General features: G+C 34.3%; 3 protein-coding genes across 5 annotated transcripts; 1 reads left to right on the forward strand and 2 right to left on the reverse strand.

The window, feature by feature from the left end:
* The first annotated feature begins 294 nt into the window (after positions 1-294).
* Positions 295-5,172, forward strand: LOC116777044 (zinc finger protein draculin-like). The gene is made up of 5 exons (XM_032670401.2): positions 295-557; positions 1,512-1,650; positions 2,307-2,372; positions 2,705-2,842; positions 3,811-5,172. Exons 1-5 carry the CDS (start codon positions 390-392, stop codon positions 4,914-4,916), a joined length of 1,617 nt encoding a protein of 538 aa, XP_032526292.2. The 5' UTR covers positions 295-389; the 3' UTR covers positions 4,917-5,172.
* Positions 5,173-5,572: 400 nt separating this feature from the next.
* On the reverse strand, positions 5,573-16,829 carry LOC116777042 (zinc finger protein OZF-like). Of its 2 annotated transcripts, none has more exons than XM_032670397.2 (7): positions 16,567-16,829; positions 15,476-15,611; positions 8,581-8,694; positions 8,302-8,466; positions 7,381-8,013; positions 7,123-7,303; positions 5,573-6,499 (listed from the first exon to the last, which is right to left on the reverse strand). In XM_032670397.2, exons 1-7 carry the CDS (start codon positions 16,720-16,722, stop codon positions 6,244-6,246), a joined length of 1,641 nt encoding a protein of 546 aa, XP_032526288.2. In that variant the 5' UTR covers positions 16,723-16,829; the 3' UTR covers positions 5,573-6,243. The 2 variants fall into 2 exon arrangements, with proteins under 2 accessions (XP_032526288.2, XP_032526289.2); XM_032670398.2 differs by having other exon boundaries at positions 15,476-15,598; positions 16,567-16,707.
* Positions 16,830-17,872: 1,043 nt separating this feature from the next.
* LOC116777043 (oocyte zinc finger protein XlCOF6-like) lies at positions 17,873-22,658 on the reverse strand. 2 transcript variants are annotated; one of them, XM_061529130.1, is made up of 5 exons: positions 22,411-22,658; positions 22,014-22,152; positions 21,281-21,373; positions 20,031-20,177; positions 17,873-19,440 (listed from the first exon to the last, which is right to left on the reverse strand). In XM_061529130.1, exons 1-5 carry the CDS (start codon positions 22,564-22,566, stop codon positions 18,344-18,346), a joined length of 1,632 nt encoding a protein of 543 aa, XP_061385114.1. In that variant the 5' UTR covers positions 22,567-22,658; the 3' UTR covers positions 17,873-18,343. The 2 variants fall into 2 exon arrangements, with proteins under 2 accessions (XP_061385114.1, XP_032526290.2); XM_032670399.2 differs by having other exon boundaries at positions 20,031-20,183.
* Between the last annotated feature and the right edge of the window lie 2,696 nt (positions 22,659-25,354).

Genomic DNA, 25,354 nt, shown 5'->3' on the forward strand with positions numbered 1-25,354 from the left:
TTAAATGTACTTTAGTGTGTAGCTGCAGTTGAAAATGTCGTTACTGATTTTTTCAAGTAATAAAGTTTTATTGAATTACTGAAACAAATCAATCAATAATAATTAAACACATAATAAAAAAATCGTAATGAAATAGTTAATTTTTATAAAAGACAAGTGTATTTTGTTATTGCTTACAACCTTTCGCATAAAAAGTTGATAGTTAGTTCATATATTAATTGTTAAATATTTTAATAGTATTATTCGGGTAATAAGAATTTTGTAATCACAACATTATGGATTGTTGCCATTATGACACATGTGACATAACGAAAATGTTTGACATTGTTCAGAATATAATTCGAAATAAATAGAAAATTAGATGAAAAATATATTATTTATTAATTAAAATGGCCGATTTAGACATACCAAAGAAAGTTAAAGGCCCTTTAATTGATCCGGCACTGTGTAGGTGCTGTCGGTCCATAAAACGATGCCGTTTGTTGACCACGGAGTACGAGTATATGGGCTCTAAAGAGATTTATTCCGATATGTTTATGGATGTATTTGGTTTACTTGTGAGTGAATGTTCTTATAACTCTATTAATTATTAATATAAAGTCGCAAAATTCATGATGAGGTAGAAACAAAAATATACTTTTTTATTGAGATTACTATTCGCTATATAATTTTGTCTTACAAACATCGTCGGCTTTTAATAGTTTTTTTTTAAATATTTTTAATATATAATTGAAACTACTAAATTAACCGGTAGTGTTGTACTTTCAAATGCATTTTTTCTATAAATAAATACTTTTTAAAACCAAATAATATTCTGCATTTATGTTGAGAGCGTAATATTTTTGTTAAGATATGTTATTATAAATGTAGGACTGAGCTGATATTGTTGATGCTCAATTTAAGTAATGCATTTTTTCATAAAATAGCATGTTGTGTCAGGCACAGCTCCATTTTGTCTGATATGTAATCATGGTGCATGAAAGTCCTAATGCCTTTACAATTCATATAAACAACTTATTTGTTTAAATTTCCCCTTCCGTTGTTAAACGGGCAATGTTTTGACAATATTGCCTGTTTGTTTTTCATTCTGAGAATTAATAGGGATTTATCAATATAGTGTGTTCGCTACATATACCTATCCCCCAAGACATGGCAAAAATGGCTATACAGTTAGCATGAATAGAAATAATCATACTTAGACTTAGCCAAAGACGTCCTGAGAGTCAGAGCTTAACATCAAGCTACCTACATAAATTATATATATGAGAAAATAATATATATATATATATAGCTACTAATATTTCATAGTAATAATGATCGCTTAAACCTACACCTGGATCTCAAGTCCCAGGCGCTGTTGAACCTCTCCCTGCAAATCGATTCACCCAGCATCCGCCCGGTGAAGCCATAGAATGCAGAGAAGTTACATCTCTCTTGAAATAATACTGTCCTATATGAATCAACTTACTTATCCCACACATGAGTTGCTTATATACAAATGTACATTTCAGTTGACTCATCTCGATGGTGATAACAAAGATTCCGCAATATGTGCCACCTGTGTGACCCGACTGAGAGAAGCGATAGCATTCAAACGACAGGTTCTTCAATCGGAACAGATGTTCATCGAGTCGCTTCAGAATAGAGAGGGTAAAGAAACTTTGATGTGTCCGTAGTACTGTATTTATATCTAATTTGTGAAGATTTCCATATATATATATATATATGTCGGCTCGCGATTGGAGTATGGGCGAGCTAGGTGGCTCTGAAGTCTCACGGTTGACAGAATTATCCTCCATTTATAGTACTTATTAAAATAAGTAGATGATTCAGGCGGATCCCTTGACCACAATTATGAGTTGTGAACAGGACGGCTGCCGAACCACTACTGGCTCATCGACGATTAGCCCTGCTTATATAGGAGCCGTCCCCTCCCTTCACAACTCACCTGATTCACTGATTGGTGGATGAAGTCTAAGTCGTTTTACTTCTAAATAAAACTCAAATTATTATTTACAATCAAAAGTTATTTAACGAAACCAACAAATCAATTGAGTAATAATTAGTATTATTTTAATTATTACATATTTATCATTAACGCCGACATATATATAATTAAAAATTTTCTATGTTTAAATATTACAAATGTTACCAGAAGACGGTTAGTGTAATTACATCAGAGACTTATATAATACTTAGGGTTGCCAAAAGAAGTAAATAGCTTATTTATATATATTTTTTTTATTAAATTTTATATGGAATAAAATAAAAAAAATTATCTTATCGTCTGTCTGTGATGATTTCAGAAATAGCTAACATTAAGCTCGAGATAAAAGTTGAGCCGTCCGGTGATGAGATTGATGACAATCATGGTAAATATACAGTGAAACTAGCTCAGCCTGCGACTTTGTCTGCGAATAGCCATTTTGTTATTACTTAAATGTATACCCTCGTCCCTCGGCTATAACTTTGTGGGCATATTAAAATTCAAACTTGTGAGCTTATTACGCGAAAGTAAAATTTTTTATATAAAATATCTTTATAAGATTCTCGTTTTTTAATCATTGTAGTTTTAAAGTAATTTTCAGGTATGTCGAATAAATTTGTTCATGAGAAATTTCCTGCATCTCCTATTTTGTGTGACAAATACATGTGTTTGATAATTATAATATAGTGATACTAATGATTTAAAATCTTATTCCAGATGAAGATATAAATGTATCAGAAATTTTGAGTGATGTTCAGGAGACAAAGATATTAGGTGACGGCAACAGCGAGATGTTCCATATAAAGTTGAAATCGAATAACAAAATAAGCAAACTATTAAGGACGAGTAAGATGAGTGAGTATTGATTATTTCTGTGGATTGATACTAACAATAGGACCAGTTGAGGTCGACTTTGAGGTCCGTCGGAAACCATATAAGTTGGTGTGACAAAAAATCTTCATTGGGTTCAACGAGGACTTATCTGGTTACATTGTACGGTATAAAATGTATTGACTTGATCGATGTAGACATAATATAAGAAGCTAAGTGTTGCTTATAAATGTTACACAATATATACAGGGTGTTGAGAAATTAATACACAATATATACAGAGTGTTGAGAGAATGATACGATTTACACAGTTATGTTGAGTTTAAGGTAATATTAGGAATGTTGGGAGTCTGTTGGAATCAGCAAAATATTGGAATAATAAAAAAAAAATTGGGCCATGTTATCTACACATTGAACTCAATTATTAGTTACCAAAAATCAACAATAGATGGCGCTGCAACAAATATAATATAAAGAAGTTCATGCAGATTGAAAAAATTACTGACAGGTTCAACTCCACCTAAATTATGAGGCATTGTAAGATTTCTGCGTACTTAAAATAATATTAAACATGTTATTCCTGAGCTGAGACGGTTAGAGTTATATCCGCCATGCCACTTGTTATGGGTTGGTGGGTACATACATATCCTAGAATGTTCTGGTTTTTTTAGTATTGTTTCTTAGCTGTTTATGCAAAGCTGTCTAGCTGGTATTTGAGTCTTTCGAGCTACAGATGATTACAATTTGACTGAATTAAATTACATATGATTGGTTAGGTTACACTTGATATTTTATTAAAGAAACGTGGAAAAATATATACGCAAAGGACTACATGTTAATTTCGGCAGAAGTAATATAAAATAAAATGTGGGTAGCTTAATTAAACTGAATATTTTGTTGAACGTTACAATTATAATGGTAATTGTTAAAAGAAAATACCAACGAGAATTTTTTTTTTTTCTTTCATTTGAAACTTACCTTTTATCTTCCAGAGGCAAAGGAAAAACCATCGCGGCAAAAGAAGAAGCTGTCACAGAAGCAAATACTTGATCACGACGTAATGGCTCTGAAGAATACGATCGAGATAGTGAAGTGTTCGTATGTCTGTCCCTTCCACAACCGGATTAGCTTCTACTACTGCTACTACTGCAAAGACCAGTTCACGAACCCCATGGAATTAAGGGAACACACCCTGACCCACGATCCGAGGGAACTGTTCGAGATGACGATAGAAAATAAGAAGATACCAAAGATAGACATCACTAGGATCGATTGCCGGCTGTGCGCGGAGAAAATCGATGATTTGGACACGCTGAAACTACACCTGAGCAATGATCACGACGTAGTGTTGTACCCAGTTAAGAACGAGTTCCTGAAATTTAGGTTATCACTAACTAATCTCACTTGCACGGAGTGTTATAGCGTTTTTCCATACTTCGATGCGCTGAAGAAGCATATGGTGGACCATTTTGGTACCTACACGTGCGATATATGCGGCGCCTGCTTCCTGGAACAGGCGTCGCTGAGGACCCACATCAAGAACCACAGCAAGGTAGACGCGAACTTCCCCTGCGAGATATGCGGCAAGAATTTGAAATCGAAATACAGCAGAGGTCTCCACGTGGCCACGGTGCACGAAAAAAAACCGACCGTCAACTGCTACAAGTGCGACTCGAGTTTCTTGTCCTACGCTCTAAGGAACAGACACCTGATCGAGATACACGGCGACAAGAGGACGTTCCCGTGTAAGCTGTGTGACAAAGTTTACAATCGGCGGAAGACCTTGATGGAGCACAACAGGAGGAACCACCTCAAGGTGTACAGACACCAGTGTGAGCTCTGCGACCAGAGGTTCTATCTGCCATCGAGACTGAAAGAACACATGGCAACTCACACCGGCGAGAGGAACTACAGGTGCGAGTTTTGCGACAAGAGCTATCCCAGGCAGCAATCGCTGCAAGAACACGTCCGAATACATAACATAGAGAGGAGGTACAAGTGCAGCGTCTGCGAGACGACGTTCAGCCAGAGCGGGGCCCTGCAGACTCATATGAAGGCAAAGCACCAGACGTTTGATGCTGACGGCAGTTTCAACTGAAGTACCCGCAAATTTCTGTCGCCCTAACCCTGTACTGGATGTCAGGGAAGATTTTACAGCGATTAAATTTATGGCTCATGATATAATAATTTGCCAGAATTTTTTTTTAAGGCTGTTCAGTTTGGTCTAAAAGGATCTTAAATTCAAATGTGGGTTATAAAAGCTCTGTAAAAACTTAAGCCTCCTTCGTATAACCTTAGGAATAATCATATTTGTCTTAATTTATGTATTTAATAAATTATTTACAAACTTAGCATTTTATAGTTTTTCGTTTGAAGTGAAGTCAGCCTAAATAATAAAAGACATTTATATTATATATATATATATTTATATATATATAATATATATATATATATATCTCTATTTTTGTGTTGCTTTATATATATATATATATGTAGCAACATAAAATAGTACCTCAGAATTGTCACTAGATGGCGCTGAAATAAGAAGTGACATGGGAGGTACTTAGAGTATATTTTAATTTACAGCGTTTTTTATTAATGGAAGGCTTTAAATGATGTCGATTGAGACGATCAAAAATCACATTAACATCGTCTTAAAGTAAAAAATGTTATAAGAAACTAGACTTTATTAAATTTCCTGATAAAATTACGACGACATTTTAACGGAACGTTACAGATAAAGTAAATAACATCTTGATCTGTAAGAATTTTTTTATTACATTTAAAATATAAATCTACAGGCTGAAGTATGTCTCTGTAATAGATAAGAATTAAGGAATTTTTTTAAATACAAATTATAAAGCATTGATATTGCACAGCAGTGGGCAGGTTAAATGGGACTCTGTTAGGTTCCGTGTGCGGGCAACGTTCAGTCCCTTAATGATAGTACCTCAAGGTGAATGGCGCACCTCGGAGCTGTCCGTGTGTACTTTCTTTACGAACTCTCAGTTTTGGTGCATTTTCTATTGACAAGGTGAGTGAGAACCGATATTATTTGAATATTGAGGGTAAAGATATTTTATATATATATCTTAGTCCTCTAACTCGATGAGATCAGTACGATGCATGTGTAAAAATAGCTCCGAGCCAATATATAGTCTGCAGTCAGTGTGGATCTAAATTTAATATCAATATAGAAAATTAAGTTAACAAAATAACCTGTACAAATAACTCATCGGATGCCTTAAACTGTATGAGCAAGAAAAAATCTCGCCACCGATAACAACTAGCTGCGTTCAGATGCAGTCAATAGAGATAACAAAAAATAGCACATAGACAGCGCTGTAATTCACCCAACAAAGATAACTTTATTGCAAATAACTCCAGCGCTTATGACCTAAAAATAACCTGGTCGTAAATAAAAACTAGCTATATTCGGGATGCTGGCTCTTCATGTGCCCTTTGAGGCTGCAGTTCTGTATGAAGGCCTGTCCGCATATGTGGCACCTGTACCTCCTGTCGTTGGTGTGGATGCGGAGGTGGTCTTTCAATGTTTTCAGGCGAGGGTAGGTCTTCTCGCAGACCTTGCACTTAAAGTTCCTCTCGCCTGTGTGTGTCGGCATGTGGTTGGTCAGGGCGAAGCGTGTGAAAAATTTCTGCCCGCAACACTGGCATTCGTATCTGGAATAAAAATACGTACCTAACTCTGTCACTGTTTATTTGTCATATATTATCGGTAATTATTTACACGCCATGTATGTGCGGTTTACAAAATTTATCTAGTCTCGTTGGATTATTTATATATTTATAGAATTTTGTTAAGATTTTTATTAATGAAGCTATCTCGATTATGTTGTATTTTATTTATACGAAGGTGCTAGAAAATTTTGGGGTGAACTATTTGTTATGGATTTATGTGTTAAAAATGAGGAACAATCTTCAAAAATATGGACTATGTCATAGTTTAATTGATGTAATGACAAAAATATTTCCATTATATATGAATCAGTGTGGATGAAAGACTGAAAACTGTATCTTTTTAGTTAGATCAGCGGTTCCCAAACTTATTTTATCTCCTACCCACTTTGAGAATAAATTATTTTTTAGTGCCCCCACTTTTTCACCAACTGAAGAACCGCTATATCTTAACGTACCTAAATGTAATAACAAGTCACCCCCCGGCCTCTACACAATGCCTCCATTAGCTTCTGTGTCTCTTACCCCCTTTCGGCCTGCAGCGCCCAGAAGTGGGCGTTACCCCCCACTTTGAGAATACAGTACTTCTTACTTCTATGATATTATACCTGTAATCTTTCAAATGTTCTTTCCGTCTGTGTATTGTCAGTTTTCTTCGCGTCTCGCAGACTTTGTCGCACATGTTACAGCTGAAGGACAGGGGCTCCTCGCCGTGGACTTCGACCAGGTGTTTCAGTTTTTGTGGGTAGTTCATTAACCTCACGTCGCATTTCGGGCAATACACACGACCTGGGTTAAAATTCAAATTTTAACCTCTGGAATACCAAATTTCTATGAACACGAATGATAATATAATATCCTCCTACCTTTCTTTTTGTGAACTCGATCAATATGCAGTTCTTTATTGTACTGGGCTTTGAAAACCTTCCCGCAGACTTCGCACGGGAAGTCGCCCTCTTCGTGCCGCTGCTGATGCATCAGGAACCTGCCGCGGTCCACAAACCCGAGCCCGCAGGTTTCGCACACGTAGTTGCTGAAGTGCTCGTTCATGTGCTTGTTGAGAGCGTGGAAGTAGGGGAAGATGACGTCACAGAGCGCGCACTTGAACTCGTCCTTGGACAACTTGAATGGCAGCATCAGATCTTTGACGTTGAAGTAATATTTCTTTTTGTGGACATCGGTCACGTGGGTCTTGAAATCGTCGAGGTCGTCCGTCTTGTGGCCGCAGAGCCTGCAGTCTATCCGGGTGAGGTCCAACTTGAGCATGTTTTTGTGGTCCGTTATTTTGAATTTCCTTGGATGGTGGAACTGCGAGGTGTGGTCCCTGAGCTGCTGCGGGTCGGAGAAGTTCTGACCGCAGTAGAAGCACAGCAGGTGGTTGTGGCGGCATTTGAATGGACAAGCGTACGAAAACTCAACGATTGTGAGTATGTTCGTCTCGGTTATATACGTGGGGTCCCGCTCCCTCATCCGTTGCTGAAGTTTCGACATTGGGATTTCTATGCGAAAAGACTTCTACTTAGTTTCGAAAATATATATTTTTTTGTCATATTCGGAAATGGAATCTCTTTGGTGGTTACACGTAAATACATATTCTGCTACGCTGAAAATGTTTCTGCTCATGGTCTTAGGCTATTTAAATATATATATATATATAAAAATTCACTTTAATACATTTTTTTGTTCACATTGCCAATATTTAAACTATGTTGTATAACACGCTTCATTACTTATGATATAACATAAATAAATTAATACTTTAAACGTTTCTTAGCGTAAACACTCACTGCTTCTCTCCGCTGACAATCTCTTCATGGTTTTAAATCTTTTAGGCAAAGCTTCTACGTTGATCTTATCTAATTTGTTGTCTTCATCCTCCGTCACTATTTCCTGTAGCGGAATGTCCTCGTTTGGTGCATTTGTTGCCATGTCCGGTTTAATTTCGTTGTCAGCTGTGAATTTATACATATTTTCGTTATTCTGCCACCTTGGTTCGTAGTAATTGTGCGGAACCAAACAAGTAAAAGTAGTAAGAAGTATTTTTATTGGATATCTGGTCTACTAACTCTGCGACTCGTCTGCCAGCGCGTCTTTGGGCATCTCGGTCTCGTTGCTGATCTCTTCCGGTTCAAGCTTGACTTCCACCTCGATTTTCTGTTCTTCCGCGTGATTCTCTTTTTCTGTAATATTTTTGTTCTCTTTACTATTATATACGTTGAATGGTGATGCAAGCCCTGATGGTGCGGGATAGCTATCAAAAATTACAACGTCTTCTTATACCACAAACCTCATAAATTAGACCAAAAACCAGAAACCTTAGAATATCTAATACCTGAAACCATTTCTTATGTCGGTTAAAATGCATAATAGGTACTTTAATCCACCTATTCAAGCGAGCTTATAGCTCAGTTTCCAAAGCGTTTGGAACGATATTGAACGGATCACATGTTCGAGACTTGAGTTGACAATTTATTCATTATCTTTAACAAACTGCCAAATGCTATCTTTTATATTCGGACGACATTAAAAAAGAATTTCAATGATCACGACGTCCATGGCTAATAGCAAATAAAATATTAGACTTTTTTAGTATTTTACTTAGCCACTAATAAATGATATTTCTGTATTTTTATAATATTCATCAAAAATCCGGTTAAAATCGAACAAATAGTCAGCCTAATACGGAACTATGAATCGGCAGAGATATAAACCTCTCAAAATCTTACTAGAAGACAGTATATATATATATATATATATATATATATATATATATAATATATATATATAATAATATATATATATAATATAATATATATATATATAGACAGTATATATATATGTCGGAGCGCCGAGCCCATTAGGGTCTTGTGAACCACTCATATTGCAATCCAATGACTAAAACTTCAATACACTTTACAATAACTTTATTTCACTTGTCACTATTTGATTAACACCACGAAAGTAATTTACTATTATAGAATAGCAATTATGAATTTGAGCCACGTGGATTGGCGAGTGTGCGTCCAACACCGTGTCCAAGTGAACACTGCCCTTACACTGCGACTGCTCCCATTTATATACCTTTGTGACTGCTACGAAGTTGGCGCCACTAGCAACCCCACTCGACAATCTAACTGACGTTAGCGTCGGCTCTTAGCAAAATTAAAATAAATTGAGTGTCTTTTTTAAAATTACATTTGTAATATTTATCAACTAAATATAATCACATAAATAAACGAACAGATTTAAATATAAACAAAAGAAATATAATCAAATAATTTTCTTAAAATGAGGTAGTTATATGATATTTTCTTGATACGCCGTCACGGCCATCCTGCAACATCACACGTCCTCGTGTGTCTCAACAGAATCTAAAATCAAATAAAGAAATTTGATATTTGGTTACGCTCGGCTATTCTGACAGAAACCATCATAAACCTTTTAAAGACTGTCAACATTATATCTGATCTTACTATTGATATCTTTGACAAGATATAAACCACACAGATCTTTGTCAAGATATCAATCACACAGATCTTTGACAAGATATATACCACACAGATCTTTGTCAAGATATTAATCACACAGATCTTTGACAAGATATAAACCACACAGATCTTTGTCAAGATATTAATCACACAGATCTTTGACAAGATATAAACCACACAGATCTTTGTCAAGATATTATTCACACAGATCTTTGACAAGATATAAACCACACAGATCTTTGTCAAGATATTATTCACACAGATCTTTGACAAGATATAAACCACACAGATCTTTGTCAAGATATTATTCACACAGATCTTTGACAAGATATAAACCACACAGATCTTTGTCAAGATATTAATCACACAGATCTTTATTTCTAATAATTAAAGAAAGTATAGAATTTTACCACAAAACATAAAAGTCAATTACATACTTTTGCCGTCACCGGCGCATCCAATAAGATTAGGATCTAATTCGAGTGGAACATAAAACTTGGGCAAGGCTCGTAAGCGATCATGGGCATATTTATATGTTCGCTTAGAATCTAAATCTTTCAGGAGATACCTGTCACCGCTTAGAAGTTGAGCTATCAGGTAAGGACCTTTAAATTTGGGGTCTAATTTGGTTTTATTGCGTTTATGGTTTTCTAAGAGGACGTAAACATCTACTTTAAAATGTTTAATTTTAACTTTTGTCTTATCAAACTTTACTTTATCAGTATTAACGTGAGTCAGTATTGATTGGGCCGCCCGCTCTCTTACCAAAGGTAAATCTACAGAATCATTTCTATCACTGTTTGGAATCATTAAATTTAATGGACGCGCCGTTTTCCCTATCAACACTTCTAATGGACTATATCAACACTTCTAATGAACTAGACTTGGTCACATGACAGAAAGTACAATTTAAAGCTATTTGGACTTCGGGAAGGGCATCTTACCAGGACTTATGGTTTTGAGTTTCAATTGAAGTAAGCATATTCTTAAGAGTACTCAATACTCTTTCTACTTGCCCATTGGAACGACTCGTACCTGTGGCTATTAAATGAAGTTTAATACAGTGCGAATCACAAACTTCTTTGAAGTCTTTGCTTGCAAAGCACCTACCCTGATCGGCAATTATACGACTGGGAGCTCCAAGTAAAGAAACGCTGTATTTTAATGCCTATATAGCATTAGGAGAATCAATTTTTTGGCATGATAAAGGATCGTATATTTTGTGAAAGCGTCTATTAAGACGAAAACATACTCTTTCAAGTCATTTTTACCCGTCAATTTTCCAGTTGCATCTATGTGTGTAGTATGTCACGGACATGCAACCTTTGGGATGGTATGCAATTCAGCTTGGATTTTGCCAGAATGAAATTTAGATAATTAGCAAGTTATACAATTATCCACAAATTTCCTGACATATTTATTCATATGAGGAAACCAGTAATGACAGAATACTTTTTCTAAAGTTTTTTTTTTTTTTTTTTTTTTTCAACCTAAATGCATTAGACTTTCATGTATGTTATTTATTACTGCCAACTGAAAAGCACGAGGTACCATTGGTAGCCAGAAACTGCGATTGTTTCTTTCTATGCAAAACCCCGTGCCTCATCCCGTACGTTTTTGCTATATCCTTATCTAGGGAATTGTTGTTAAGTTTTGAAATTAAATCAAGTATTTCCGAATCTTTTTGTTGTTCCGCATTAACCAGTTTTCCGAAATTTCAGTAAAATTTATTTGTTTCTGATTAATTTTTGTTGTAATTTTATTGGGAATAATATTACGCGATAAAAGATCTACATGCTCCATTTTTTTTTTTTTTTACCTGGTCGATATTCTATATTGAAATCAAAGATTTGAAGTAAGCACCACCAACGGTGCACACGTGGTGTAAGGTCCATTTTTGTCTTAGAAGCTTTAATTGCATTACAATCTGTAACTACTAAAAATTTTCGATTCTGTAAGTAATGTTTGGGATGTTTAATGGCCTTAACAACTGCTAACGTTTCTAATTCGTAAGAATGATATTTTGATTCACATGGAGAAGTTCTTTCGCTGTAATATTCAATGACATGAGGTTTGTTATAAATTTTTTTGTATAAGTATAGCCCCATAACCCTCAACACTAGCGCCTGTATGTAATTCGATCGGAAAATTAGGGTCAAAAATAGTCAATATAGGTCTTTTGGTTAAATGGAAATGATTCTCTGACGGATTTCCTCTAGTTGAGGATTCCAATCAATAACTCCCTTTTAGATGTAATCCTGTAAAGTGTGGCTATTATTTGAGAAAATCCTGGGATAAATTGCCGGAAATAAGAAGCTAACCCTATAAATTGACGAAGATGAGTAGCAGTTTTTTGGTGGAGGTAATTGAGTAAGAACAAAAATCTTACGAGGATTTGGTCTTATTTGACCAGAAGAAACGTGATATTCAAGGTAATCAACTTCTGTTTTTCAAGAAGGCACATTATTTGAGATTAAATGAAAATCCTGCTTTGGTCAGAATGTCTATGACTAATTTTAGTCAATACCTTGTCCAATTGTGACAGACGGGATAATGATGTCATAAATGTAGCAAACTGCAAAAGATTCAGAAAATTCACCAAGGGTTTTATTAATAGCGCGTTGTTAAACAGATGGTGCATTTCGAAGGCCAAAGGCATAGTGACATATTCATACTGCCCATGAGGTGTTACAAATGCAGTACGCTCAATAGACTCGGGATGAATAGGAATTTAAAGTAATTAGCACCAACCAAATGTTGTATTTGATCTCCAATTGGGGGCAATAGGTATCTATCATAAACTGTATTAATATGAAGTTCACTATAATCAACGCAGAGTCTATCAGTACCATCCTTTTCTTGCCTAGTAACACAGGATTAAAAAAAAGGAAAACAACTTATGACACATATTACACACACACATATGACCCGTATGACACCGGCATTGAGATCACGAATATTATCCCTAATAACTATTCGTTCATCTATGCTTAATCTATAGGGACTATGTTGAACAGTGCGACTTTAGTTTTATTAATAACTAGCCGTTCAGGTGATATTTCAACTGTAAAACCTAAAGTGACAAGATCCCGTCCTACTAAAATATCATTTTGAAGTGACTGATCAGGAACAACGTGAAACAATAACTCAATGTTGTGGTTTTGAATCAATAACGTTGACAAAATTTGTAAATGACACACTAAACTTTTCTTACCTATATCTTTCAAAAGCGACAGTATTATGAGATCGTTTACCAGAAAAAAAATGTTTGCTACGCTTTCTCATATTAGCACAGATATTAGCACTGAGCACGGGAATCAAAAAATAAATAAAAAGGAAATCTCTCACCCAGATTATAAAGGTCCCCTGAAGCAGGACTGATGGTGCAGATATCTACCCGTTGTTTGGTCAGATCTGGGTGTTCAAAAGTTATCCCAGATCTAGTAGGACACGAGGGTGCTATATGTATTGGTTATCCACATCGGTAACATATGATAGTCCTCTGTGATGGTCCTCCTCGCTGCATCGAAGGATATTGATAGGATCCCGATTTGTTACAGAAGAATTATTCGCTAGATGTCCTGTTTTTCCACAGTTGTAGCAAGAACGGTAAAATCTTGGCTTTTGGGCTTCACTCAATGAATAATTTCTTTCAGACACTGGCAAGGTTCTTTTCTTGTAGACAAAAGACAGTAATTCCTGTTGCAATTTTGTTCGTGAACTTTTTTTTTTCTGTGGTAAATGAAAGTGCAACAGTAGTCGCAATTTGTTCTGTAGTCAGATTTTTCCTACGGTTCATAAGAATATTAAAAATCCGGGATGCGTACGATGAAATATTCTCCCCATCAGTTGAGCGGCTGTTCATTATTTTTAGAAACGGCAGCTGCTGGTGTTTCAGCAGTGCCAAATCGAGCGAGGAACAGATTCTTCAGTTCGGGCCACGTTGCATTTTCATAGGAATTTGGCGCCAGCCATGTTGATGCTGCCCCTCTCAAGGCTTCGCTTATTAAAATTATCAATTTACTTCCCATTACGGTTGCACCACGCTTCCACATCCGCATCGCTTCTATCCGGGTTGAAGTTGAATTCAGGAAAGGTGATTCTTGTTGCATCATCTTTGGACGCCTTCGTGTAATTTACTAACTCAAAAATATTACGCTGTTGTAGTTAAAAAAAGTTTTCTCCATTTGTCATGTTCCGCTGTTGTAGTTGACAAAGTTTTCTCCATTTGTCATGTTCGGTTTGGAGAATTGGACTCCGACTTCGCGTGTGCGTATCCGGGTGAATCCCAACTTCTGATGTCGGAGCGCCGAGCCCATTAGGGTCTTGTGAACCACTCATATTGCAATCCAATGACTAAAACTTCAATACACTTTACAATAACTTTATTTCACTTGTCACTATTTGATTAACACCACGAAAGTAATTTACTATTATAGAATAGCAATTATGAATTTGAGCCACGTGGATTGGCGAGTGTGCGTCCAACACCGTGTCCAAGTGAACACTGCCCTTACACTGCGACTGCTCCCATTTATATACCTTGGTGACTGCTACGAAGTTGGCGCCACTAGCAACCCCACTCGACAATCTAACTGACGTTAGCGTCGGCTCTTAGCAAAATTAAAATAAATTGAGTGTCTTTTTTAAAATTACATTTGTAATATTTATCAACTAAATATAATCACATAAATAAACGAACAGATTTAAATATAAACAAAAGAAATATAATCAAATAATTTTCTTAAAATGAGGTAGTTATATGATATTTTCTTGATACGCCGTCATATATATAATGAATACTATATATATATATATATATATATATATATATATAGTATTCATTTAAATGAAACTAATATTTTCGCATGTACCTACTACGCGTTTTTAATAATTCTAACTGCATACTCCCGAAGTTTCGGTTACTTTGCAGCAACCGTGATCTTAGCAGACGAGATTAAGATGTATTACATCTCGTCTGCGCGTGAACGTCAGGCCTATACTGACGAAAAACGCGTAGTAAAACCGAAAATATTGATATTATTGTTTATAATATTATTATAACCACTAATAAGTTAATGCATGTATGTATCAATTAATTTTATTCACAAAATATGTTTTTCTATTTGTTCTGTTATCTCTGTAACTGTATGTATATAATGAGGTCTAAGACTTTCCATGAAACTAATATTTTCGTGTGTACTACGCGTGTTTTGTAATTTTAAACTACACACCCCGACGTATATACTTAGGTCTAAGACTTTCGCGAGTAGTCGTTTCCATGAAACTAATATTTTCGTGTGTACTGCAAGTGTTTTGTAATTTTAAACTACCCACCCCCGACGTCTCGGTTACTTCTCAGCAGCCGTCACAAGACGAGCCGCTCGTCGTGCTGACTAAAATAATGAAACAGCGTACAGTCCATAGAAAATATTATTTAAATTTACTCTGTATGTCTGCTGGAATAACTCACCGTCGTATATCTTGACCTGGAGGAATGCCTCTTCGCATTTCAGCACTTGCTGTCTGAATGCCATAGCGTCCCTTAGACGGTGGACACAAGACGCACACACCAGCCTCTCAGTCTGCTTCCCGTCTAAATGAGACAGCTGCAATATTACCAACCTCACAGCTTTTTTTATGTACATAATTTATAAGGTTGGTGCGCATCGATGAGATATTTGAATAAGTGGGAGAATAACACAGTGTATAAGGTGACAATTTTTTTTTTATCTGTCATATATTAGCTATATGTGGTCTGTATTGTTAAAATATATGATGTCTAGTGTAATGTGGGTAGAGCACTTCATTATGATAGTTTCTGTCATTCAGTCTTGTTAAAGCACAATATATGAAGAATTTATAATAGTTTTATTTAATACTACAATTTTATATTCTGATGTATCCACGAGATAGATTGTCATCATCATTAGCCTACCGGAGCCCACTGCTGAGCAAAGGCCTCTTCTCACATGGAGAAGGTTCGAGCATTAATCAAGATGGGTTGGCGATTTCAAACTTATAATTTGAAATAATAAGTCCAGGTTTCCTTGCGATGTCTCAATACTTTATATGTAATTATAAATACTATAAAAGATTTTTTTGCATATATATAAATATTTTTTATCTTATAAGCATATTTATATATTCTTACCTATGTAACTTGTATTGGCAGAGAACCTATCACTTTGAGTTTTATAATAAAATATTTCACAATTAATTATATATACATTACTGGGGACAAAAATTCAGTTATACAAAAAACATTACATGTTTAAAAATATATTGTTTTGTTATTATGGAACAGGCTCATAAGACTTTAAGATAATCTATGTTAGGAATTTTTTAAATATCCAGCGTTGAAATGAACATATTTAAAATATTATTTCATCTTCACTTTCAATACATTTAAATGTGAAGTAGTTGTTATAGAATTTAAGTTTCGTTTTTTTTCCATTAATATTAAAAACATGTCATATATGTTACGTGAATATATATATAACAAAGTCCTTATAAAATAAAATGCTATACGTTTTATATGTTTCATTTAAAAAAAATACTCACGACGAGTCCGTAACAATCCATGATCATGTCAGAATATATTTCTTTATTTCCAAAGCTTTCGTACTCGTAATTTAAAAGTCGGCACTTTTTAATGGCACCGCAACATCTGCAGAGACCCGGGTCGAACACAGGTCCCTTACCTTTAATACCGTTCATTTTGTTTATCAATATTTACTAATATCTATCGATTATTTTTATCAGAATAACAATTGATGGATTATCAATAATAAGAGCTTCCTGTCAAAGTCAAGAAACATTTGACTTTATGGATGACATATCGTTTTTGACAGATGCCTTAGTGATAGTGAAGCGCACTTGATCCGTAAAATCGATTTTTAATAAATCAATCGAACAAATTTAAAAAATGGAGAGCCTCTGAAATGTTATAAAGTTTTTTTTTATTTGTTTTGTTCTTTTTTTTATTCTTGATACTTAAGTTATTTAAAAAATATTGATTTAATTGTTTATCTATAATGTTGTATATTTTCAAGAATAAGTAAGTTTGTGTTCATTGTTTTCTTTAAAAGTAAATTAGGCGTAAAAAGATTGAAAAATTAGAAGAAAAAAAACTAATTAATGATATCGATTATCATTTTTTAATCGATTGTAATATATAATTGAGCAGTAGTAGTAGTGCACTTTTCCTTTAAATACCTCTCTAATACTCGTAGAGATTTATCGTGTGCAAATACATTGTGTATATTAATTTTATTACTAAGAACTATAGAGTGTTTCAATCATAAATAACTTTTTTCCACAGATTAAATTTACTAACATTGTTAACAAAAGTAATTTAAGTTGATTAGCTTAACTTATATTTTCAGCGTATTCAAATTGGAAACCCAAATTGAGGTGATATTAAAGTGAATATAAATCTCATATCGAAATATTTCTGTAAAAATGCTTTATTGATCTTATGATTTACTTTAAATGAAATATTTTCGCGTACAGTGACTCCTCAAGTCACTTTATGCGAAATATCTTACGAGTGAATTTTATAGTTTTGATTAAGTAAAAAATAATAATTAAAATATTGTTGTTGTTGGTTTATAATAGGTCTTCATCTGTGCAAAGACGTGCACAATATATTCTGCCAGTGTCGTGTGGGATGGAGGAGACACGATCCGGGTTTGACTTTTGAATGGGATAAAATTTTAGTCTCGACTAAAGTCACATTAGGAACTTTGTTAGTAGATCTAAAACACAAATTCAATGAGATGCAAATACAGGAGATTAATACTGTATAAAAAAATGTAAAACTGACATTAAAATATAAGGGGACTTTTGGATAAAATAAATACGTTCAAAAATGTTTACAATTTATTTCTATAGATAATAAATAGGAATCATCAAATCTTATTTTATTTTATTTATAATATACACTATTTACATATTTCTATACGTGACCTGTTGAATATACAATTTACTCATCATAATATTTTTTTATCGATAAAATAGACCTTAGTTTGCAATATGTTATGTGATAAAAATAAATTGGGGTTGCCAGATCAAGTTTTTTGCTCGGATTAAAAAAAATACCGATAATTTAATTATTCAAGCTCTTTTAAAACCAGCAACAGATAAGACACTAACATAGCTCCTTTGAAATTTCAACGTCTCATTTGAGTAAATTAATACGCGGGGGATATGATTTTGTAGTGATTTTTATAATTTTGTCTCCCAGCGACTCGATTATGATTACACATAAATATTTTATTTGAGGACACCAAAGAGTTTGTGTACTATTACGTAAATGTTGCCGTAACGGACATCCCTATCAGTCGTTGTAATCGTCTAATTCCAGGCTTTGGTGCTGTCTCTTGATATGATTTTTCAGATTCACGTTCTGGGTGAAGGACGCCTCGCACATAACGCATTTGAATTTCTTGTCGCTGCTGTGCGACTGCATGTGGACCTTCAGACCCCGCAGCCTCGGGTAGCTCTTCCCGCAGTACTCGCAGCGGAAGTTCCTCTCTCCGGTGTGGCTGGCCATGTGCTCTTTCAGTCTCGACGGCAGATAGAATCTTTTGTCGCACAACTCGCACTGATGTTTGAGGATTTTGAGATGGAAACGTCTGTTGTGCTCCCGCAAGGACTTCCTGCTGTCGTAAGCTCGGTCGCATTGCTCGCATTGGAAGGTCCTCTCCTCGCCGTGGACGTCTATCATGTGCCGGTATCTCAAGCTGTACGAGAAGAACACTTCGTCGCACTTGCTGCACTGGTAAGCCGCTTCCTTCTTGTGGAGCCTCGCTATGTGGATATATCTCGAGTATTTGGACTTGAAATTCTTCCCGCACTCCTTGCAAGTGAAGCACTCCTCGTTCTTTTGGTGGGTTTTCTGGTGCAACACAAGCATGCGCTCTTCGAAGTAATGCGCGCCGCATACATCGCATATGCACGTCCCGAAGTGCTCCGCCATGTGCTTCTTCAAGGCGTGGAAGAAGCTGAAGCTGGTGCCGCACTCCGTGCACGCTATCGAACCGGAAGTCAGTCTAAATTTAAGGAACTCGTTCGACACTAGATTCAATTTTATCTGATGCGAGCTGTTCAAATGATCTCTCAGCGTTTCGAAATCGTTTATAACCTGTGGGCACAACCTGCAGTCTATTCGGAACATGTCTATTTGGACTTTCTTGTTGTTGGCGCTATTTGAGAGGACCTCCTTGAAGGTCAGCGGATCGTGATTGAGGGTATGTTCTCTTAGTTTGTTCGGGTCAGTGAATAGATGTCTGCAATACACACAGAAGTAATCGCTGAAGGACGTCTCGAAGGGACACGCGTAGGAGTTTTCGACTATCGTGACGATATTAGCGTACGGCGTAGAATTGTCCAATTTGTAACCGTTGTGGGCTTGCGTTGATTTTTCAGCCAGATCTGTAATCAATGTCCACCTTGTAACACCAGCGAAGCGATTTCTTCGCCTTTGTTGGTTGTATTAAAAAATCATTGCCAGCCCCGAGACGAAATTAATTTATTTAATAAAAGGAATTCTATGTTGATTCTGTGAAAACATTATACTATAGGGCTGTATCTCAATAGATAAAACGTTAATACGATGAGTTAGACGGATTTGGCAACAGGTTCAAAACCATGTATCGCTGGTCTTAAAGTTAATATCTGATACATAGACCTGCTTCAAAGTGATATTGTCAAAATATATGACAGTACCAAAAACCTATAATATATATCGGTTCGGTTTAAAGACATTTATTTCTCATAAAGAACACAAAAGTTCACTTATAATAAGAAATTACAATAATTTTGGTTGAGGGTACATTTAAAAGCCTGCCTTATGAATCATATACAGTAAAATGAAATGTTATATATATATACATTATACTTTCGTAAAAATTCCAAAAGATCAGGGCGAAAGAAAAAAAGAGTTGGGGCGTGAAATGCTCAAGAAGGTATTATGGTCCGTATTTACAAATATTTCCTAATTTTCCTTAACAATTTTAACTTACCGACATTAACGAGCTCTTTCAGTCTCTCGCTGATTCTTCTGCTATTGTATAGATCTTCTTCCCTTACGTCTCGATCGTCCTCCTTTCTTCTCTTCTTCAACTTCTGCCTCACGGACTTTCTTTTTTTATTTTCAGGCTTAATATCATCTATGACTGAAGAAAATTATTTATGTAATCTAGAAGTTTCCTAGATTGAAAATATATATATATATATAAGAATCTGATCACAGATATTAGGCCTCAAAAATGGCGGATTTGGGTAATATATTATCACTGAACAGTCATCGCGAATTCTAACTTTAAAGACCTTGTTCATTCACGAATCCCTCTATACAAAGGTATGCATAACAAGCACTAGACTTTGACGGTCTCAATAAAGAAGCTACAACAACTCAAATAAGACAATAAAAATGAAGAAAATATTAAAAAAAAAATCATAATAAACACAGCGACAGCAAATGAATTTCCAAAAAGATATATCTGAGGCAAAAAATTAACTTTAAAATTCTATTTGCACGAGAAGTATTTGATCCCATGACCTCTGGGGTAACGCGGCCCAGTCATTCAAAAATTTGAGCCATCGTGTCTTCACCTCGACTTATCTTGTAACCAGTATAAAAATATAGCCGATAAATTTGATCATGTATATAGTACTGTATAATATGATTAATTACTTGTGCTGGATTTGAACCAGCACATGCAAGGATTTGTCTTTGTTCATCGACTTTTGAATCCTAGCACAGCATCCATGTATCATGCCTTCATTATTAAAATTTAAAGAGCAATTCATTTAAATGAAACTAGTGTTATTCGGATTTACTACGCGGATTTTATTATTTAAAAACTACATAATCCCGACGTTTCGGTTACTTCGCAGCAACCGTGATCACGGGCGGACGAGGTGTGGTTTCATTTAAATGAATACTCGCGAAAATCTTAGATCTCATCAAGCAATTCATTTTGTTCGTACACTAAAACATTTTCATTATTTTCTATACAACAAAAATTTAAAAAAATATTACATTTTCTCCGATACGTCCAGCTTAATTTATTATATAATTTACCAGATAAATATCTCCTCCCTGATCGAGATTGTTGTAACCAAAGTCGAAACAAAAGACTAAAATTTTGTTTACCAAAAAGTCTTAATATCATACAAAATAATAATAAAAAAAAATTATTTACGGCATTATATAACAGAGATATATATAACCTCTTTAGTATAGTTAAAATCTTTCTCTTGTTCTTACCGTCATTATGATCGTTGGTATCTTCATTAGAGGTCATCAGGCATTCCGTCTTAATTTCAGCTTCAATTTTTACGCAATCCAAGTCACTATCACCTGATGATGTACACAATATAATTTATTTATTACCATAGACAAAGATTTGTTCCAATTTAAATCATGTAATATATTTGTCACGCCTGCTCGGAATTAAATAATATGATGTCGAGTACAATGTAGGTAACATTATATTAGACTCCGTCATTCAGCCTCGATGCTCAGCACTGTACATATATTATGAATGATAGTTTTATTTGGATCAAGATTTGAAGATGAAGTTTTTAAAGAGCATGCAAAGTGGAAGAGTTCGAGCGGGAAGGCAGACCCTGGCTAATGCTAGGATAAATTGCCAGGAAGAAGAAGTTTTATTTGAAACTAGAAAATTGTATTTATAATGGTTTGTATACAACTTATGGCGCATAGTTAATACCAAAAAGGTGGGTTAAAGATTCTCTGCGAGTAAAATTCGATTATATAAAAAATGAATAGTATATAGGAATGATAAATTTAAATAAGCATTGCCATGCACAAGAGAATATTAAAAATATATACGAGGAGTTGCAACACTGTTATCATTATTTTTTAATGTTTCATTGTTTTGATGATGTTAAATAGGACGAACAGAAAAAAAAGTTACGGTAATTCTGTAAGCGATTTAATTTTAAATAATATTTGAATGTGTTCAAAAATAGCGCACCTTCACTTTGTATCTTGGTTCGTAACAGAATTTCTTCACATTGTAGCACCTGTTGCCGAAATGTACTCGCCTCTCTAAGCCGGGAGACACAGGTGGCGCAGATCAGACGCTCCTTCGCCTCTCCATCTAGATGTGATAGCTACAAAAACAGTCATTATATTAAAATTAATCAACGAGAGTTAGACATAAAAGACAATTTAATTTTTTTTTATTATAACAATAAGAGACAAAGTATGTTATATACAGCTGCGGACCTATTTTAAAGCAGACTATACTAGTAGTTTACGTATACAGCCTCACAGTTTACGTTTTATATCAAAAGAGTTTGTATATGAAGTTTAATATATATGTTCCAGTAACATTTGGGAAAATAATTTGTAACTATACAAGTGCTAACCAATAGTCCAAAACAATCCACAAATAAATCGGAATAAATTTCTTTTCGACCCTGCCATTCGTATTCCACATTCAGTAAGCGACATTTCTTTATTGCACCGCAACATCTACACAACCCCGGGTCGTAAAGAGGGCCCTTTCTTGTAATAATGTACATTTTATTAACTAATAACTACACCTTACATTACACGTTCAATAAATATATAAATAACAAATAAAACTTCAATATTTTGAAATGTATTTTTAGAGTTTGACATTTGTTAGACGATGGTTGCCCTATTTAAATTAGTATGAATCTAGCATCGATTCTTAAATCGATTTGAATGAAACGTATGAACAGATATCATATTTTGTTTATTATATCATATTTAAATCTAGTTAGATTAATAATCAATAAAGACAATTTCATTTATATTCTTGTATGTTATAATTACTCCATGGCGTGATTGTTATAAGAATTACACCTTTGAATGCTTTGATTTTGAGATCATTCAATACATACGAGTATTAAAAAAAAACAATTGATTTATTAAATCTTCATTAAAAGTTCAGCTGTATAAGTTTTATCTAAGAAAATTATAGTAGAAAGAACAGAATATCTATTTGTAATAACAAAACTTATATATAAAATATATTGTTGTGTCACACAGACCGACTTTTTCATGTACTTTTTATTTTTATTATACATTTTCATTGTTCTTTAGAAAATTATTTGATTATTTTAAGAAATAATTTTTTTTTATTTGCTAATCGTAACAGGATAAATCAACTTCGCATAATACATGCTCTCTAAAGGAAACAGTAACACTGAATCGAATATACGGCTGAGCGGTTAATATCTTTTCCAAAAGTGTGGATTGCCACATTCATTAGTCTAAGCAAATGATAGTGTCATGACATCTAAGATTTTCACGTGCACAATTTTAACTTAAACTAAGTTTCTCGGATACTAGGATTTTTTTATTATTTCATATCTACACGATCGCGACGTTTCAGTGCCTTTACATCAACCGTGATCATTGACAGACGAGATGAAAGGACAGTATATTTAATAATAAAAAAAGGCGTAATATCGAATAAACTTAGTTTAATTCAAATACTAGTATCGACGATAGTAAGTATCGACGTAGATTATGTGATCATGTCAAACTTTTTGTAAGGGTGTTTTCGATATGCTATCCTAATGATCCTTAACCTGTGTTTTTCTGTATTATTAATTTAATTATAGATATGACGGAAAGATTTGGTAATTATAAAGCTGACATTCACATCTCGTCTGCCCGTGATCACGGTCGCTGAAAAGTAGCCGAAACGTCGGAATTATGTAGTTTTAAAATAATAAAAATTCGCGTAGTATATCCGAAATACATTAGTTTTATTTAAATTATAAAGTTTCTGAATAACATTCACAGCTTCAATTCAAAACTATTGAATAAATTGATCAATTAAAATTCAAATAGAATCTATCAGTTGTCTCATTACAGTTGAATGTTTTCCAAAGGTAAGCGTAAAGAACAGAATAAAATTAGAGTATTGTGTTGTAGAAGTAATGGTGGCCTGGAGGTTAAAAGGACCGCCTCTCATACGTGAGGGCGCGGGTTCGAAACCTGGCAAGTACCAATGTGATCTTTCCCGAGTCATATGGACTTTCTAAGAGTATTCAGACACCACTGGCAGACGTTGAAGGAAAAAACATCGTGAGGAAACCTGGTCTTGTAATTTCAAATTATATGATTGAAATCGCCAATCCGCCTTGAGCGAGCGTGGTGATTAATGCTCTAACCTTCTCCATGTGAGAAGAGGCCTTTGCTCAGCAGTGGGCTCCGATAGGCTGATGATGATGATGATGATGATGATTGTGTTGTTTTAAACCGTTTAATCTAATACCATTATAGTCGTATATTAAATATTGAAATAAATTATTTCTTTAATAAAATGCTAAGATTCTTATTACTTTGAATTTTAGGCCTATTTGTACGAATAAAATATACAAGATTGCGCGACATAACCTTTGGATTTTTTTTTAAATAAAACTGTTGTAAGTTTTATATCATTAATATTTGTATATAAAAAAAATTGCATTATATACCTACATATAATATTAACTTTTTTATAAGCTCTACTATATAGCTCGGTTTTTTGGACATTCAAAAACTATGTTAATATATTAAAGGAATAAATTTATGTATACAAATAAAATTTATTTTCAAGTATGAGATAATATTTTTTAAAACTTATCAGTACCTGGAACCATTTTTTCGGAAAAAACGTATAGGATTATATTTATTTCTTCTCTAAACTTCTCTTCACAATCTATGTGTTTTTCAGTTCATTACAGGGCTCTTACTAATGACACTAATTTAAATATTCATCTTAAAAACATAAATTTACTTAACTCAAATACAACAATTACTTTTTAATGCTATGGCTTCGTTCGTACTGGAATCGTGGAACATGCTGCCAATGTCAACGTTTCTATTTGTTGGACGAACTACAATCTTGTGATCTGTGTGGAGAAATTACGAAGGATTTTGTCGAATGGAAGCAAAACGTTTATTTAATGATTTTAAAAAAGGTTTTAGTTATATTTTTACAATAAAAAATAGCAAAACATAACAAAAAATATATAAATAATTATTCAAACATCTTAGTATATTTTTAAAAATATTATTTATTGTGATCTAATAAGTATCTATCAATGTCAAGGACGACTGTACTGTTTGTTTATTGACATTCTAGTACTGGCGTATAGATATTAGATATTTAATAAAATCGATTATATTATATCGTTTTTCTTAGCGGTTTTTTTATCGACTTATAAATAAAATTTTGTCTCGTTCATATTTTAGATAACTTTAAGCTATGATTTTTTTAAATATAATTATATAGTACAAATGAAAACTGTATTATAATGTAGATATACTAACTTAACTAAGTCGGCAAGT

This window comes from Danaus plexippus (assembly GCF_018135715.1).
Source record: "Danaus plexippus chromosome 29 unlocalized genomic scaffold, MEX_DaPlex mxdp_37, whole genome shotgun sequence".
NCBI lineage: Eukaryota > Metazoa > Arthropoda > Insecta > Lepidoptera > Nymphalidae > Danaus > Danaus plexippus.